At 43.6% G+C, this 18533-nt stretch overlaps 3 protein-coding genes across 7 annotated transcripts in view; all 3 read right to left on the bottom strand.

Annotated features, from left to right (window-relative positions):
• LOC142964809 (carboxy-terminal domain RNA polymerase II polypeptide A small phosphatase 1-like) overlaps positions 1-8077 on the bottom strand; it is a 27605-nt gene extending 19528 nt beyond the window's left edge. For 2 of the 5 annotated variants that reach the window (XM_076105347.1, XM_076105365.1), the window contains exons 1-2: positions 5132-6086; positions 1579-1727 (exon numbers count right to left, since the gene is read on the bottom strand). In XM_076105347.1, coding sequence (XP_075961462.1) covers positions 1579-1727; positions 5132-5207 — 225 coding nt within the window. In that variant the 5' untranslated portion in view covers positions 5208-6086. The other 3 variants (XR_012957574.1, XM_076105337.1, XM_076105356.1) reach the window with 2 other exon arrangements.
• A 114-nt stretch (positions 8078-8191) lies between these two features.
• Positions 8192-10439, bottom strand: LOC142964831 (SPEG neighbor protein-like). The gene is given in 6 exon segments (XM_076105372.1): positions 8192-9219; positions 9432-9556; positions 9559-9575; positions 9803-10098; positions 10329-10417; positions 10419-10439. Coding segments are annotated over 6 exon segments (681 nt in total). The 3' UTR covers positions 8192-9086.
• Positions 10440-11357: 918 nt separating this feature from the next.
• The window catches only part of spegb (striated muscle enriched protein kinase b), a 38941-nt gene continuing 31765 nt past the window's right edge, over positions 11358-18533 (bottom strand). The window contains exons 35-41 of the mRNA XM_076105326.1: positions 18335-18499; positions 17230-18076; positions 16457-16696; positions 16095-16318; positions 14940-15015; positions 14508-14657; positions 11358-14412 (exon numbers count right to left, since the gene is read on the bottom strand). Coding sequence (XP_075961441.1) covers positions 14160-14412; positions 14508-14657; positions 14940-15015; positions 16095-16318; positions 16457-16696; positions 17230-18076; positions 18335-18499 — 1955 coding nt within the window. The 3' untranslated portion in view covers positions 11358-14159. The remainder of the gene's footprint in view (positions 14413-14507; positions 14658-14939; positions 15016-16094; positions 16319-16456; positions 16697-17229; positions 18077-18334; positions 18500-18533) is intronic.

The following is an 18533-nucleotide window of genomic DNA, read 5'->3' as shown; positions in this document are numbered from 1 at the left end:
GTATTGTTGCAGTAACCCAAGGTCCGTGCATCTAGGTATGAAATCAGACATTTCACACTGCCCGAAACCGTCACAGTTCACCGCCACTAAAGCTGGCTTAAAGTCAAAAGACTCAAACTGTTGATTGGAGGTCTTACATTGCTGAAATAACCGGAGGTGTCCCGCACAGCGTTCACAGCAAGAACTACATTTGGAGGCTACGCTATGATTGGCGCAGTGCTCAGAAGAGTCGCAAGGTTTGAAGTACACACAGTGTTGAGCACATTCTTCAAATGCTTGACTTAACCCCGAAGTCTCACACTGATCGAGGATCTGGTGAGATTGAAAAAATCCATCACTTTCTGGATATTGCTCAAAGCTCTCACAGTGTCCATTGCAATATGTGCACGATTCAGTCTCATCTCTACTCATGTTGCAAAGATCCAGACAAAGATTAGAAGGGTCCATGTCTCTGCTGACAACAGTCTGCTCCGTATATTCCACAAGGACTTGCATGCCAAGTTCGGCACTTCCCTTTGAAGGGCTGGTTAAATCCGCAGCTTCTGTTAAACTGGGAACCTGGCGTTGTTCAGCAAGCATGGCCTCAGTAGACGGCTCGCCTTCCCCAGAGACTTTACTCTGCTCGGAGTTTTCCAAATGCATCAGGAAAAGGATTCCTCAGTCTGGATTCTGTTTGCTCAAAGTTTTTACTCCACGCATTGGATCCGGATCATGCAGAGTCAGAGTCCAAATGACTGGCAGGTAACTGGAGGGCCCATTCAGAGTGGATATGCACACAGCTGGTGGGGGGGGAGTCAGTGAGACCAGAGGCCCCAAGGAGAGTAACAGCAACAGGAGCAGCATGCGTGTTGATATGACAGTTTGTCACAACCAAAAACCGAGCATAGGACTGGACTCGGCCCACCTCCCCCCTCCCCCCTTTGCTAGAGACCAAGCAATTTATTTTGGGTACTTGGAAAGACGTGACAAATAACTTCTGGAATATCAAATCTCAATAAAGAGGCTGAACTAAGGCATAAATCTGAAACCGACACCTGAGAACGTCTTGACCACTTGATCTGCAGACCATAACGGCAAAAAGTCATAATGTTTTCCAAGAATACGCTCAGTGAAACCACAGGGGCATTGTCAATTGTCCAAAACTGTAAAGGTAATGTTACAGTGGTCAATCATTATAGTCTCTGCATACGTTATTGCAGGAAAGGTTTAAAGACGAAGACCAAATACTCTGAAGCATCCTGATGATTAGTGTGGTGTACCTCGCTTGTGGCACATCTCCAGTAGCGTTTTTTTCTGTGTGGTGATCTTCCAGTCAGACCTCTGTAATATTTACACCATTTACACCCTTCATGAGACGCCCAGTTATCTTGATAGATGTCTGAACACAGCAGGGCTTTTCAACACTGCCCGTAACACATCCCAGCCCAGGAGATGTGCTCTTGTAAACACGAAAAGCTTGAAGCCAAGAAAACACGTGTTTCACGCATTACGCGGCCGTCAATCACGTCGACCGCATGCTGCTCAAAGAGGGTGAGGGTAAAAGTTGATATCACAAGGAACAGTGAGCGGTGAACTTACTTTTGACAGACTTCCATTTTCCTCGACCAAGAGGGGGGCATTGTTTTTTAGGGGAGGCGGCTCCGATTCCTTGCTACAAAGACAGCAGAAGAGACTGTGGAGAAGGCCTCTGCTGCGAGGCTTCTTGGACGGGGAAACGTCGTTGGCACCTGGAATAGAGGAGATGATCTTACTGCACCAACATGACAAGGATGCATAGATCCCACTAAAGTGGAACTGATTAGGGTTATTCTTCAGCTACAGTCAAACTGCTCATCAACATGCTCTCTGGATTTCATTCATTATTCAACTGTATTGTTCTTTATTTGTGTTATTCCGGTTTTATTTCGTCAGTGACTTCAGAAATAGTATCCGGAGTGTTTCGGGCACATCTGGTCCGGACTCGCAGCACTGCTGATTCAGTAAAAGTGATCTGTGCATCCCTCTGGCTGGTCTGTCAGCGGGACCCCCCCCCCCCCTGTGCTCTCTGTCATGTTGTGTACTGCTGGACTATGGTTATTTTAGTTGTGCAGCAAAAGATTAAATGACATTGCATAACAAAAAGTGTAGGTGTACATTTCGGCCCCAGAAATAGTCAGGTGGAGACATCCTGAACACATTTCAATTCCAGTGTTGTTCGAATACCAAGAATTTGCTTGAATAATCAGAATGACTAACATTGAACAGATGTATGTATACATAGGCAACAGGTTATTTACTGCATTGGCTGTTAAGTACTTATGTTTCTTATCACTGTGATAGTGAATCTAAATTTAAAAAATCTGATGTTTTAACTGTCATCATCATTTTTGCTTGATTATAATACATATCACAGAATGACACTAAGAATGCCTTACAGTAATACATGTACTCTATACTGTTACATGTGTTATAACAAGGGTCAGCAGGGGAGGTACTCATTTAAACTTACAGACAAATGTAGAATTAAAATCAAATTACAAGCTGTTATCAAAGTTCCTCTATATTTGCATTCATGACGGTCAAGATTTATTTTTTGAAACAACAGATTTTACAAATCTTACAAAAGGGAATGTCGACAACATTAAGAATTCCAATGTTGTTTTCATGGCCGAGGAAAGTTAAATGAACATGAGCTACTCTTTCTCACAGCCAGAAACCAGAGAAGAAAGTCTCAAACTTGGGAATGTTATCAAGTATTAAGTCTGGAGCTGCTCCAAAGACGATGAATGGGAGACGGATTTTCTGGAGCCACAGAATGTTTTATTTTTTATACCCAAATGAGCTTCACTCTATTGTTGCGTTCTCGGTTCTGAAACAGAAAACCCACCTGTATACTAAACATCCCCCTGGGTGCTTTCTGTGTCATCCATAACATCTTTCCCCACTTCATTATCTATGGAGCAGTTCCACACTATATCATTTAAAGACATCACAGATTTGAGTTTTGAGTCTAGTTTTTGGATTTGGGAGAGAGTTGTTCATGTTAACTAATATCAGTGGACTGTTTTGGAAATGCACGTAGTTCCCCTTTAATGAACATGGTTTGAGCTTGAATCTTGGGAAGCAAAAACATCTCATCAACTGGTGTCAGAGCGATGAGTTTTCAAAAAAAGAAAAAAGATGACAAATTAGCTGAGCCTCGATGAGCAGTCAGAGCTGTCAGCGAAGGCATTAGCACGCTACTCAGATCAGACTCAGTATGAGGTCTATCATAGAGCTGTCAACTTGCTTTTGGTGCTAATATGAAATGATTGCAAAGTAGGACAGACGGGCAACGGTTAGCTTTTGGAGCGGACAACAAATGGAGTGTCGCTATGGTGACTGCCGGAAATGACCGAAACACGTCCTCTAACGCGGGAATATTGCAAATCAGAAATAAATTATTAAAAAGGAAGCATTGTAGATGTTCTCAGCTTGCTCCGAATGTATTTTTAAAAAGATTTTGTACATTAGAAGTGTCCTCAGTATTATTTTTCATAACGCCAGCTATTCATCACTACATATATTATATTCATTATAATAATCCCATAACAGTAAAAGGTAACAAGCGGCCAATTTAAATACAAACTCTGAAAACACACATGAAATATGTACAAAATGACTCAAAAGTTATTGTAATATATGACAAATATATATATTTATTTATCTATCTATACAGCCTTTATAACAACCTAATAACCTTTGTTTTCGGCCTGGCTTAATCCCTAACAAGTGTGACCTACTTTTAGGCGTTCTTCATGATGACTATGTTGACTACTTCATTCAACTGGGGCTGACAGTGGACGAGCTGTCATAATGGGCCCCGGTCATGCTCGTCTGGACATTCCTCTCTCGGGCCCCGAGGCGAGAGGCCTGCGCGTGAACACGTGTGAGGGGACCGGGCAGGTGAAGCTTGTAGCGTTAGAAAACATCACGCTCATCTGATATTACACATCGGAGTGCCTAAAATAGCCCGCCGGAGCAGCTGCCGACAGTGGTTAATGATGATACTCTATGCACAAATACAGTATGTAGTGCCGCACACGCACAGTAAAAAACGGTCCCAAAGAAAACCTTGCGGTGTCAAATACAAACCTACAGCAGGAAATGTCTTCGCTATGCGTTTACGCTGCACATAAATGCTCCAGGGCGTGCGTATGGAGTGAACCACGTTAAACCGCTGACACCGTATACACTACTCTGCAACATCGTGTCAGTCCCCGAGCTCAGGTCTAAAATAAGGACGGGTCACAAAGTACAAACCACAGTCACACTGGTTTCATTTACATTTACAGCATGGGATTAAAGAGAGATAATGCTGAGGTTGATCAGTGAAACAATACAAGTAATGGGCGTACAACCATTTCATATCTTTGCATGTGAACCAAGAGATGGTAAATAAACAGAACTATTAGCAAGTGGTCAGAGAAGTGCCACGCTTCAGTGGTTCAAAATGTTTAACCTTTTTTTTTTTTAAGACTAATACGCTACAGCCACGCTAGCGGCTTTGCTAGGCCGTAACTGTGTCTATATGCACAGCACAAGCTACATGCTAATGTGAGCATGGTAACACGCTCGCAATCCCAACGTTAACATGCTGTCGGCTGAGTCTCAGGTGACCGAGTGGGTCGTCCATTAATCAGATGATGGGGCGATTTGATCCCCCTTAGTTTAGTACGTTAGCACTAAACATGAAGGATCGTCATTAGGTTTCACATATTTGGTCAGAAACCAAAGTTTTGGGGATTTCTTTCTTTTTTTTTTCTGAAGATCACACAACTAAGTTAAGGGATCTCAAATGTTGTTACACGACATGATCGTGAGGACCAAATTTCCTGCCAATTCCTCCAACAGTTGAGTTATTTCAGTCCAGGCCGAGGCGGTGGATCGAAAGAACAACACTGCCTTCCCGAGGGCCACCAGCATGGGGAAGGCTGTGTTGTTCTAGGCTGTGGCTAAAAATAATACAGCGAGAGCTTGACATGGGTGTGCCCGGTTCATCAACACAATGGGATGCATCGAGTTTATGAAACTCATGTAAAGTCTCACAGATCATCGAAAGGGCTCACGTGATGCATACAGAAGACAATATTGCGCCACGTCAGTTGCTCACTTTGCTCTGACACGGTGTCACGCGGTTCGCAGCATGTGCCAGCACACACAGTTTCTTCCTCCGAGCGGCTGTCCATGTTGCAGGGTTGGGTCCTGATCTGCAGGTGGGTCGTCACACCGGCGTGCTGGACCAGAGACGACCTTTGAAACGCTGACACTCGGCTGGTATTTAAGAGCTATACGGCAGCGATCATAGACCAGAGCAGATTTTTATTTCCCCATTTATAATGAATCCCATTAATGTCATTGTAGCTGGATCCATTAGCTGCACTCATTTGCTCGCTGTTTGCTCGGGCCCGGGTGTATAATTAGGAAGCCGATATTGGTAAGAAGAAGCGAAGTGTACGGCAGCATTCCTCACACCTCTCAGACGCTGATAATGAGGTTACAGCATATCCCGAGGGGGCAGCGAAAGACCTCGCGCCATATCGGCGTGCTCCCCCCACCCTCAACCCGGACGAGGTATGCTGCCTCTGCACATGGCTGCCTTCTATTCCCATCCAGACACAGACAAGAATGAGGCCTCCCGCGGCCGCCTATCCGCCACTTGTGACACCGGATATTCTGTCACAATCTGACGAACTCGCTTCATATTGTATTTACTCCAGTTGACGTTGCTGTGCTGCCTTCAGTGAACAGGAAATAAAAATATTCTAAACTACGCAGTAATAACCATGTAATCATGGCCATAAAACGACACATTAGAAATTGCCACCAAACATAGAATTAAACTAAAGGGTCCTGAAGGAAATGATACGGTGATACGTATTTGGCTACGGCTACTTGTGAAACTACAGAAGGGCTGAAGACAGCTCCCCCCCCCACCCTTATGTCTTATGGCGCCTCGCTGCTGAATAGCAGCCATGTCTTCGGACTCCTGACCTCTTGGCCAGGAGGAAGTAATGCGAGAGCAGCTCGGGCTCGTAAACTGGACAGTGCTGCCATCTTCTGACTGACCACACACACACACACACACACACACACACACACACACACACACACACACACACACACACACACACACACACACACACACACACACACACACACACACACACACACACACACACACACACACACACACACACACACACACACACACACACACACACACACACACACACACACACACACACAAAATTAAAAGCTTTTAAAAAGTTAAAAACGATGATCACAAATACTGGGCAATGCCCAGCATAATAAGCATTTACTTGATGCTTAGAAAAACAGCAACACCTTCAAAGCCCCGTGAAGGAATGTTTCTTGTTTCAAAGTCACACCTGGGAAGAGACAAAAACATCTTTCAGCACTTCACTATGTGCTCATTGTTATCCTTAGCAGCGCCACACGGGGGATTTATGTGACAGTTCGGTGACCCCGTATTTCTCGTGAAATTCATACGTTTCAGACTCTAATTTGAAGTTCTGTGTTCTTTGCATTTAAAAGCTTGATCTTTTTGAGGTTACCAATATCAAACCTAAAGAATGGAACAGAGACAACATCCTAAAATGACACTGTTTTTTTTCCGTTGGTGTTAATCCTAAATGAGGATCCTACCTCATGAAGCCAACCACTGCTCCCAAACGTGGTGTACGAGTGACATTTGATGGGGATGAGATGAACGCTTTCCTTGATACTTAGTAGGCTACAGCTAGAACTGATTCATCTTGTGTGGGAACACTTCAAAATGTCACATTCAAATCATTGTTAATTTAGCATGATGATATTGAATAACTTGATTTCCACCACCTTGGTTTCTCCTGACCCCTGTGAGAGCACAGATCCATTTCAAGTGGAAGTATTAACTTAGTAGAATTGTCCCCCTGTGGGAATGACTGTTTTGTACTTGTGAGCTCTTAAATTGAGACATGTGTCATAAATTCAGGGAGCACCTGTTAACCCTGAACTACTGATGAGAACTACTATATCATAAGGAGTGCCACACTTATGAGTTATGGCCATGCTTTCTAGTCCCTCATATTCATAATATACGTGGCCTAGGTAATGTACATTTTAGCATTATTATGAGTTCATATTGTTAAAAAAATACCTTCTTGGGATTATCTTGATAAGATACACTGAAGCAGATCAACATCAGTCCAAAACAATAACAGTGAACTGTCAAAGTGACCACGCCCCCTTTGATAGGACCTATTATTTCGGATGTTTTGCGCGCACTCTGCATTTAACACAAAACTCTGACAGCTCAGTGACTTTTTTGGTTGGTTTTGTACCACACATAGTCGTTTAAATCTAAATTAGTGTCCAATATGTGCGTGTAAAGCTCCTTAACGGCTGCCAGTGGCTTCGGCCTACCCAGAAGGCAACCTGTTTTCAAACTCACTCAAAGCTGGATCAAAACGTTTAAAACAATGCCGTTCAAGGACTTTATAGTTGTTTTTCCCCCGGTGCGAGAAGACACTGTCAGAGCTCGTTCACGTGCACCACTTGTTCACATTTGCGACACCGTGGCGTCCTAAAAAGACACCACCGCCCGTCTCGTTTCGTTGTCTCGCTGACATGGTCAGGCGCAGCAGAAAAAGTGCAGTAAACTTTTGGACAAACTCACCGTCCTCACGACAAGTCGCATTTTCCTCCTCGTCTCTGGTTACTTGCGTGATTATCGACGGAGAATGGTCCATTAGATCCGTCACTCAAAGACAGGGACGTTATTGCTGTATATACAAATGAGTTCGAGGTGTTGTGGCAGAAAAAAAAAAAAAGTATTTATATTTTGCCACTCCCTGTCTGCTAACGCGCATACTGAGCGTAAAACTTAAGAAACTCTGCAAACAGCAGACACGCGTGCAAAGCAAAGCGTAACGGAGCAAACAGCTCTAAAATGCAAAAAGTTAAAAGCGTCTAAAATGAGTTATTTCTAAAAGTTGTTACGTTGAATAAGTTCATCTATTTGGCCATGCAAACATGGAACTTGACGGTTTCAAGGAAGCCCCATTCTTAAAGCCACAATGCAGGACGCGAGGCTCTCCGCTGAATATCACCGCACGTGTGTCGGAGTTGCTCGTTTTATTGGGGAAAATGTTGCAGGGACATTTCTGTACGTTTCTGATGTTTTATTTTTGCGATATTTTGAGTGTAAATTTGCCGAATAAAAGTGATGCAACATGTATAAAAACGATATTTTTCATAATTTTCATGTGGATAATGAAATAGTTTTTGTTTTCTGCCGTTAAAGTGAGACGTTTCTTGCGCGTGTCTTATTTTTAAAGTTTGTTTTCAAGCACAGCGTTGACGTTGGACGGGGGCAGCCTTGAAACCGACCGAGAGAAGAGGAAGTTACGGACTGTCTTTAAAGTGTCCACACCTTAGATCAAAGTTACTCTCTCTCCCTTTTGAAAAACCTCCAGCAAGACTCCTCCCACATGTAAACGAGGGCGATTATTTACGTTTTTTTAAAACCTCTGCAACTATACTATACTGAAAATGGAACTCCTTGCTGTGACTTTCTGCCTGTTTTACTGCATTCGAATCAAATAACAATCACCACACACAGCTGAGTGGAAAAGACAGTGTAGCTGTAATTCCTCTGATCACAGCTAGATGCTGCTGGCAGCATAAAAACAAATCTCTGACTGCACACAGTTGAATTCCATTCATGTCCACATACACTATATATTTAAGTAACCCTCTCATCTTAATGTTAAATGTCAAGATGGCTGATAGGTTTTGTATTTATTATTATGGTAAAATGCGGTCTTTTTCATAATAAATCTTTACTTTTCCCCCCATTTCTATCAGACACAATACTTGCATAAAAAAAAAAAAAAAACACTCCAAAAAGCTGTTAGCAAAAAAATCTTTACTTTTTCTCATGGTCATGACTGAATGTACAGCTTGGAACACATTAGTGATACAGTATATTGTCCATTGGATTGCACTATAAGAGAAAACAGAAGCTCGTCGCATCAGCACCGGTGTATAGTGGAGAGGTTCCATCAGAGGATGTCGACGCGAGCGAAGGACTGGTCTGTGCCCAGGCTGTTCTCCGCAAACACCTCATACCTGCCAGCATCAGACAACTTTGCATTTTTGATGGTCAAGATTGTGTCTCCCATGTCGAAGAACACCCTGAAAGACAGTCATAGTCCCTTTATTATCGCTATTTGATTTCCCTAGAATTAGATTCACATCTCTTCATTTGCATACAGTTATTGGATAATGTTTGTAAATGTGGCATTCACAAAAAAATGCAGATTATACATGTACACACATCCTGAAAAAGCATGGTAAACACAAATGTATACATTATTCCTGCTTATTGGGTTTCTAAAAGAGACGACCTGTCATCTTCATCGATGTCATCTCCGTCTTTGAGCCAGGCAACATCTGGAGGAGGCTCCCCGCGTATTGCAGCCTTGAGCACCACCGTTGTCCCCCTCTTGGCCTTCATGTTGTCTGGGCCTTTGTAGCAACCTTAGCAGGGACTGGGAAAGCAAGATGCAAATACTCCGTCAGCCACATGACTTGTGGATGATCACAAGTGCTAGAATTTGGATGTTGCCTGAAAGATAAAGTTGTACAAAAGAGTAATCACTGTTTAATCTGTTTGATTCAATTCTGATTCCTCCGACCGTGTCAAACGAACAAAACTCAGATTCACGCCCCACCATAAAACAACAAAAGCCCACTAACGCTAACTACTTGTACACACCTTCCACTAGAATAGATCCACACGTCTGTCCGAATGGATTTTTGATGGAGACCGTGTATTTTCCCAGATCAGCCTGCACCCCGTCTCGAACCACGAGCGCCACAAAATCTGGGTCTTCAAAAACGTAGCGGTACTTGGGGCCGTCCTTCAGCTGTTTGCCGTCCTTGCACCAGACGATGAAAGGGTCTGGGAAAGCGCTGCACTCCAGCTTCGCGGCGCTGCCCTCGACAAGAACCACATCTTTGAGCTCCTGCAGGATCTTGGGAGGGCCTTTCTCCTGGAGCTCTTTACGCGACCTATGAGAGGGGGAAAAACAAGAATGCAAGAATCACTTTGCGTGCTTTTTTCCCCCGCCAAAACGGGGTCAGTATGCTTCAACGGAGCACATGCAAAGTTTCATACGAACAAGAACAGACAGGTGAGGAAAGGTGGGGGGGGGGGGGGTGAATAACCGACGATCCCTTTGCTTGAAGCATACTGACTGCTTTAAACAATAATGCCAGCAGACGTGGGATTGTTTCGGTACCTGTGGCCGCGATACGAGGCTTGGATTCGGATGGCGGCCTCCTGGACCTGAGGATCGTTGATGTTCAGAGTGCACCCAGGTGGGGGGGGGTGCAGCCTTCGCCTTGGACATCTGCAGGGATCCGAGCAGGTTAGCACGAGAAGGAACTTGTTGAGGTCATTAAAAAAAAAGCGTATTCGATATCCAAATGGCCTTTTTCACAGAAGACATGACTAATGACATTAACGATGGCTCCGTTCTATTCAAGTGTCCCATTCACCACAGCAGGACCCTGAAACTGAGGCAGCTTAATGGCATTCATCCCTCATTAATTGTATTATTTACACCTGTGCTCTTTCTACTGCGACATGTTAAAAATTCTTCTGTGAAAAGGGCCTTTATACTCTGGAGAAGAGGAGCTCTTTACAAAATGAAATAATATGCATTACCTTGCCGAGCATTTCTTATTTTTTTACAACCTTGTGTCAAGTTTTCTTACCTCGGAGAACCTCTCGAAGCTGCACTCTACACTTCAGATCCACACCCGAGTCAGCAAACCTAAAAACCCTTCACGCTTTATGTGTAGAGGTCCTCGAGGATCAAGGAGAACGACTCGTCGGCCCGACGTTCCTTTTCCTTCTTTGGATTTTAGGAAACACTCGGCACGACAAGGCTGATTGAGGATGCGCAACAAATGTCGCAGAGGTACTTTGCCGTCCTTATAAAGCCTTCATGTCGAACGCTCCTGAGAATTTGGGAGCGGTTAATAGTTTTGTTTGTGATTGAAATGCGAGTCGTCCCCTGGCGAGACTTAAATGTTGGTCGTCGGGGTCATGTGGAGGGAGGGGCCTCAACATAAAATCGTGACCCGACTGTGGTCCTTTATTAGAGTGGAAACACTTTTCATGTCATCTCTTTTGTGTAAATCAGTCAAATTTATCATTTCTAAAATATTGCAAATCCAACAGTAATTCAGAGCTCTGCTGACACTTTTCACACCTGGATTTCATCCCGCTGCACGAATAAATCGCGACACTGTATCCATATATATACGTGTCATATTTCCTTTATTGTTCATAGCCTTAACAGCTGTCATGCCATTTTCCATGCCAGGTTCAGAAAGTTCACAAAATAAAAAGCGGCAGCTATAACAAACACAGTCACTCAATAAATAAACAAATTGCGTAACACACACAAAAGCAGTCACATTCATATAATCCCAAAATATACGAACTTGTCATTCATTTAAACTTTTTTTTCTCTGTGGGTCTAATATCCATCACGAGGCACTGCAACACATTCCACAAAAATACGGCAAAGGATTTTTAATACAAAACGTGGAGCGGTCAACATCTTTTTCTTTTCTTTTTTTTTCAAATCCCTGTTGGCTGCTTACAAACAGTTGTAGTTCCAGTTTATATGATTGAAGAACATAATATATTGCACAGACGTTTAGAGTTGAACGCAACATTTGCATTCTCATGCTGCTCTCGCATGTTTTCATTCAGGTTTAAAAACAACTCCCTCTGTGATTAACTTCTACTCTGCATAGGAAAAGGACCGAGGCAAAAAAAGACAAAAGGGCAGTATTTATCTAGTAGTAGCATGAGAATATATAGAACTAGTAAAACAGTTTCATAGAATTACCAACACTCGCTCTCAGTCAATACACAGATTAAAACAACTCATGTTGGTGAATGTGTGACGCAGCTCGACGTGGTAAAAGTCCTCGGTACTTCCTTTAAAATGAATCCAATCTGTCACAGAGATTACACTTTGTGTGTGAGGCGTGCAAATCCGTACTTGGTATCGACACACGTGACAGAAAAGTGATTAAAAAAAAACTGTGCAAATGTTTCCCATGCTGGTCTTAAAACTGAATTTGCCCTCAAAAAAGCAAAGCGGTATGAAAGGAACAACACAACTTTTTTTTTAATTCATACCTCTCTCTCTCTCTCTCTCTCTCTCTGCCCAATTTCCAGTCCCTGTTTCTAAAGCGGTCAAATAAAAGCAAAAATGCCCCCAACAATCTTTTTAAAACAATTATAATTTATCCATTTTTTTGCAAATCAACCAGGCGGGTATCGTCACATTTACAATCTCTTGATGAAGAACCAAGACTAGTTTTCTTTTTGTTAAGACATACCTCCTCATATCTCATATATAGAGCACGGAATAAGAGGAAATGTTGAAATATTATTTGAATAAAGCGCTGTATGGATTGTCTTAGGTTTATAACATTTCTGATTTCATGTGTTGTACGCTCTGCAGGCACTACTATATTGCGTGTGTATTGAATCACCGTGTGCTTGTAAGCTTGTATGGGCTGGAAACCAAAAAGTTGCATGATGCTTCATTAAGAGAATCCATTAATAATAATTTACAATTTAATTATAACTAATTCAAATCTTAACTTTGTTTATAAAATGTCCGGTCATTTAAAGACTGTAATTTATATATAAAAAAACAAACACATTTTTCAAAGCAATAGCTGTAAGCAGTTGAAGATGACAGCTAAAATAAGACCAAATGCTCTCAACAATGTATTAATAAACAATCTTCAATGACTTGGAGAGGCTATTTTTTATGCCGACTAATGCTAACAGGTTAAGGGCACATGGAGGCGCCCCAGTATCACCAGTGGGTTTCTAACGTGATTCAGTGTTCTAGGAACACGCGGACTCACTTGACTCGTCTTGAAACGTCTTGAAACGTCTTTTTAGTCAACTCAGAGATGAGAGCCAGTGGATCCTTCACACTGGGCTGAGTGGAAGCTGAACTGGAAGCCAATGTGCTGGCTGTTAGCTTACTGGTGGTGAAGGAGCTAGTGCCTGCCAACCACCAATCACAGTGACCGTCCTGCGTGGAGCCACTGGTGCTGTGCACATCGTCATGTGGAGCAGAAATGGTGATCTAATAACAAATTCCAAAACAAAATTGTGATTTTGAGAATGAGCGGATCATTAGTTGTCATTACTATGTTAAGTAACGTTGGGGAGGAAATTTGTGATAATTGTAAGAGTCCTTTTCTATTAGCCCTTGTAGAGAATCCTCCGATGTCTCCCCCGAACTCTATATTTAAAAAAAACTCAGAACAAAAAGAAGTAACTGGAACTGCTACAATCTTGACAATCATTGAAATGCTACAAAAACTCTGGTACTGTAGCACAAACAAGTTGGATTAAGGGTGTGGATCATCGTAGAATGAACATCTGGTCAGGACACATTTGAATATGAAACTACAGACCGATAAAGCAGAGGTGTTGCTGTGGAAAAGGCATCAATTGTTTCTGCCCTCCTTGTTTTAAAATTGTGCAGTACTCATCATTTTGGAATCTCGTGAATAACTGTTTTTTAACATCAAAACTCTACTACAGCAGTTTTAGGCCTTCCGTGGAGGGTTACTACAGCGTATTGATAATGCATTCCCTCGAATCATTGGAGAGTTGACAGTAAGAAAGGAAGTAGTTTATCCAAAAATGTATGCAAAGTTACAAACCTTGAGGTACTAACTTGAAGAGGACATCCTGCCTTGTATGAACAAGGTCCGCCATGTAAAAAAATACTCAGGCTCTTGTAACTTTGTAAGAGTTCCCTTAAGTGTGAAATCGTTCTTTTAGATTCACTTTAAGAACCACAAAAGAAAAAGAAGTGACGTCTCCGTAGACCACAGCCACTGCTGGTTTCTTGAGTGTGTGTTTTTGTTTTGTGTTTTTTTCGCCCGACTACGTTCAACAACTCAAACCTGAAGGGACCACCCCACCTCACGGCCCAAAGTCTTGTCTCGCTCCGAGGATGTTCCTCCACGCCCGGTAAGTCCGGACACCTGGTGTTTGGAAGCCTGTTTTTTCACTAGGTGACAGGTGTGGGGGCTGAAGCTGGCACAGTTGGCGTGGCGGGGCTGGTGGGGGTTTGTGGCGAGCTCTGGTAGGACCGCAGGAGGACTTTGTGCTTGGTGGCCACCTCCTCTCGCCTGTGCTGCTGGTCGGCCAAGAATTCCTTGAGACGGGTAGTTGTAAAGGTGAGCGTCTGCCTGCGAAGGCGCATCAGGTAGGCATCTTGAAGCCAGGAGTTATTGAAGCAGTCCTTAATGGAGGGACGGGCCCTGTGGAAGACCAGATCATGAGGATGCAAATATGCAAAAATTTATAGAGAGATTTAAAGAAAATGAACTACAAAAAGGACGGGTGTTCAGCTTACCACGGGTAGCTACAGAGGATCTTTTTAAGAAACAGAGAGGCACTTTGGGACACATTGTGGTAGAGCTTAGAGACGTCAAACTTTGCCGCCTGGATCCTGGCTTCCGTCTCCTGAGGATCATTTTCAATGAAAGGCGACTTGCCGCTCAACCTGGAAAATCAGGGAGAAGTTTTGAAACTCACAAAACGGCGTGGATCCCTCAAAACACGTCGCAATAAACACAATAAAATCTAAGATCGTTCACCAGGTTAGTTGTGAATTAAATGAATATTACAAGAGTGACAAGATGTCCACACCATGTAACATTACAGTATATGGAAAAAGACCTGAAATGCACATTTTCCATCACAGGCCTCATTTCAAATTACGAGCACTTGTATATTTCTATTTAAAGAGGGCTTTCTTGGTGGAAGCTGTGAAAGCGGTACTCACATGGTGAAAGTCAGTACGCCCACGCTCCAGATGTCAGCTGGAGGACCCACAACGTCCCCTTTCAACATCTCTGGAGCTGCAAGAAGAAGGGAAAAATGTACGGCTTTGATTACATTACACTGAACCTTAATTACATCCGCAAATAGTCTTTGTACCAAATAAACCATATGTAATTACTAAATGGTGTGTGTAGCCTTTTTTAATGTGTGAATGGATCGATTAAGTTTGTGCTTCCATAGCTAGTGCACGCCCACTGACAACACAGATCACTGTCATCACTATTGACGTGTACTGTTTATCTGTCAATAATTTGTACTCAACTTAGATCTGTTTTGTAACATTGTGTGTTTTTCGTTTAATTTACTCCCAAATAAATGATTACATAATGCACACTTGAAGGTGTCCCCTTAACTGCAGTGCTATTTATCAATCTAGCTCGTTCTGGTGTGAGTTGCCTACTTTTGGACAGTATAATGAGACTATATGGCAAAACAATGTCATCTGGAAAACTGAACAGTGACGTCTACTTCCAGAAATCATGACTCAAGATAATCCACAGACCTTGTTATGAGCAGTTTCATATAGGAACTATTTTTCTTTCAACCATAGTTCCTAAATTGAAGTGAAGGCAGACATCTCTACAGCCGACATACCAAAATAATCTAGATATATAAATATCTAGATTAAGTAAGAGGAACAGGAAGGAACAGGTGATTTTGGGGTGCTCTGTCCCTTTAACATCATCCGTTACTCAGTACATAGAACACATTTCTATTCGGTGACGTCTCTTAATGTTTAAATATGGTGTGTGATAATTTCATTGTGTGGGCAAATCAACTGAGTCATAATCTTGTCTGTTTGTACTTTGTCCTCATGTCCCTCCTGCAACATAGATAATGCTCTAAATGAAGTTTAAGTAACTGAATGACAAACCAACTGAATTATCAGGACAGGATTTGTATTGACCTGAGCCATCCAACACATGCAGTCATTGATTTTTGGCCACTTGAGGGCAGCGTAACAACCTGTAAACACACTGACAAGTCACCTTATAAAGGTTGGTATGGCCAACGCGTTTGCAAACAGTTGCTTGTATATTGAGTAGAGCAGCTTCACTTTGACATTCCCAGTAGTGCGTGTAAAACAAGCCCTTACACATATACTCCAGTGTTCCGATAGGAGGGCTGAACTGCTTGAGGAAGAGGGGGTTGTAAGTCTGAGCGCTGCCGAAGTCAATGATCTTGATGACGTTCATGTAGGTGATGATGACGTTCTCTGGCTTGATGTCCAGGTGGAGGATGCGTCGGGTGTGGAGGTAGTCCAGACCCTGGAGGATCTGCACAATGTAGGTCACCACATCATCCTCTGAGTAACGGAACCTGGATCACGCCACAAAACAGCTTGTTAGAGGGCTCCAGGAGAGGATTTGTTTTTTAAGGCATTTATTGAGGCATTTTAAAATAAACTCAGTATAAACAGGAAACCTACATCAGAGAAGTACAGCCGTTTGGCCTCACCTGTCTATGAGGCTGAAGAGAAGCTCCTTCCCACTGCAGTACTCGGAGATGAGCACCAGGTAGCGCGGGGTGACGTAAGCTTCATGCAGAGCCATGATCCTGTCGTGATGAAGGGACTTGAGGATGTCGTACTCCTGCAGCACCGTCTGCTTGCTGTCTGCCTCATATGGAACGATCTTAGCCATGAAGAGGTTGCCTGTGGCGTTTTCCCGGCACTCACGGATCACACCGAACCGACCCCTGTGTGACAAAGAATGAGTCAATGGTGACTTCTCCGAATGCTGTGTGTCCCATGGGCAAAAAGAGCACCGAGAGATTTATGTACAGCTCAGCTAAATCTGACGCAGATGACGTTTTTGGCTTGTGGTAAAAAACTCGAAAATAAAAGACATTCATAATGCATATTCAAATAGTTTAACTCTTTGTCCTTTCAAATGAACAAGTACAAATATTTAGGGGCAAAAAATGAAAAAATAACAATCAACATGTATTCAGCAGAACAGCAGAGTTCACTGCTCCAAAAGTTTAAATTCTTTTTATTGATTTTATATCACGAAAGATGTACTCGGATCCTCTACTTAAATTCTAATACTATGCTGTGAAAATACTCTACTTCTACAAGTAAAAGTCTTGCATTTAAAACTTTACTTAAACGTTCAGTGTGTTTGGCGGCACCTAGTGGTGAGATTATAGATTGCAACCGACTGAAACTTCTGATCCAAGAGGCTTGTAAGATAGTTAATTTTGCTTAATACGTTTGTCTCTGCCGTTACCTTGCTTTCTCATCCATGAAGGTGTAAGGCTTCTGTGGAACTCCCTGGCGCAGAGATCCCTCTCCGGGCTTTCCCAATGGCGTCCTGCGGCCCGAAGGTGTGGCCCGTCCTGACGGCGTGGCCCGTCCTGACGGCGTGACCCGTCCGGTCGGGGTGACCCGTCCGGAGGGGATGCTCCGGCTGTCCCCTACCTGCAGAAGTGGCGTCAAGCTCTGCACCACCACCACCACGGGCCGCGAGACAGCCACGGGTACTGAGACAGTCACAGGAGTGACTGTAATGGTGGTGGTTGTCGGGGTGGAACTAGATTGAGAAGGCGGAGTAGCCCGCGCGGTCGCAGCCTGCACGTACATCGGAACAGACGAAATAGGTTTACCGATGACAGGCGCGGGTGCTGGTGCGGGAGATGGGGATTTGTTGGTTATTTGAGGGACTGCATTTACAGGACTTCGAGGTTTGGGTGGGACAGGGGGGGGAGGCCCCAATTTGGTTTGGGGTTTGCCAACACTGATGCTAATGGTGGTCTTGGCTTTGGCTGCCGTGACTTGGACAGCTGCGGCCGTCTGAACGGGAGCTTTTCCCGAGGGAGCTGTGCTAACGGGCGGAGTAACAGCGGGGCGGCTAACATCGACCTGCACAGTGGGTTTGACGGTTACTGCAGGAGCAGGCCTAGCCACAGGTGGAGCCGGAGCTGAAGTTGAGGGCGGGACAGGCATTACCGTAGCGGATTTACTCGGAGCTGGTTTAATGGGAGGCACTTTCATGGACGACATCATCACCACAGGGACAGGAGGAAGAGTTGCAGGGACAGTCTTCACCACTACAGGAGTAGTGGATTTAGCTGGTTCTAATGAGAGACAAGGAGAGGGAGGACACGCCTCAAAGACTTGATCTGATATATGAAAATGGATAACGCATACAATGTGAAGATCTGCAACAAAGACTTCACTCTCAGCACATTGTCCAATGTGATTGAAACATTTGCAACGTGCATCTGTACATTTATTAGAATATAAATACATTGAAAGCAACTATTTGTATATTTGACATCCTCTTCTAAAATCAGCCCAAAGGTCTCACAGAGTTTCTTTGAGGAAATACATACCTGGAGCACTCAGGCTCACTAGCTCTGACAGGTTGCTGTAGGGGCCCTGGCCAGCTTTATTGACGCATGCCACCCTGAACCTGAAGGAGCCCCCTGCTGGCAAGTCAGCCACATTGTAATAACAGTCTGCCGCGCCTGTAGCCACGATAAACCAGTTGGTCTCACCTGGGGGAGTAAAAATAGCATTGATCCATGTGTC

The sequence above is a fragment of the Anarhichas minor genome, unplaced genomic scaffold (assembly GCF_050575085.1).
Source record: "Anarhichas minor isolate MPS153535 unplaced genomic scaffold, ASM5057508v1 ptg000004l, whole genome shotgun sequence".
Taxonomy (NCBI): domain Eukaryota; kingdom Metazoa; phylum Chordata; class Actinopteri; order Perciformes; family Anarhichadidae; genus Anarhichas; species Anarhichas minor.
This window is presented reverse-complemented; position numbering and strand designations above follow the sequence as displayed.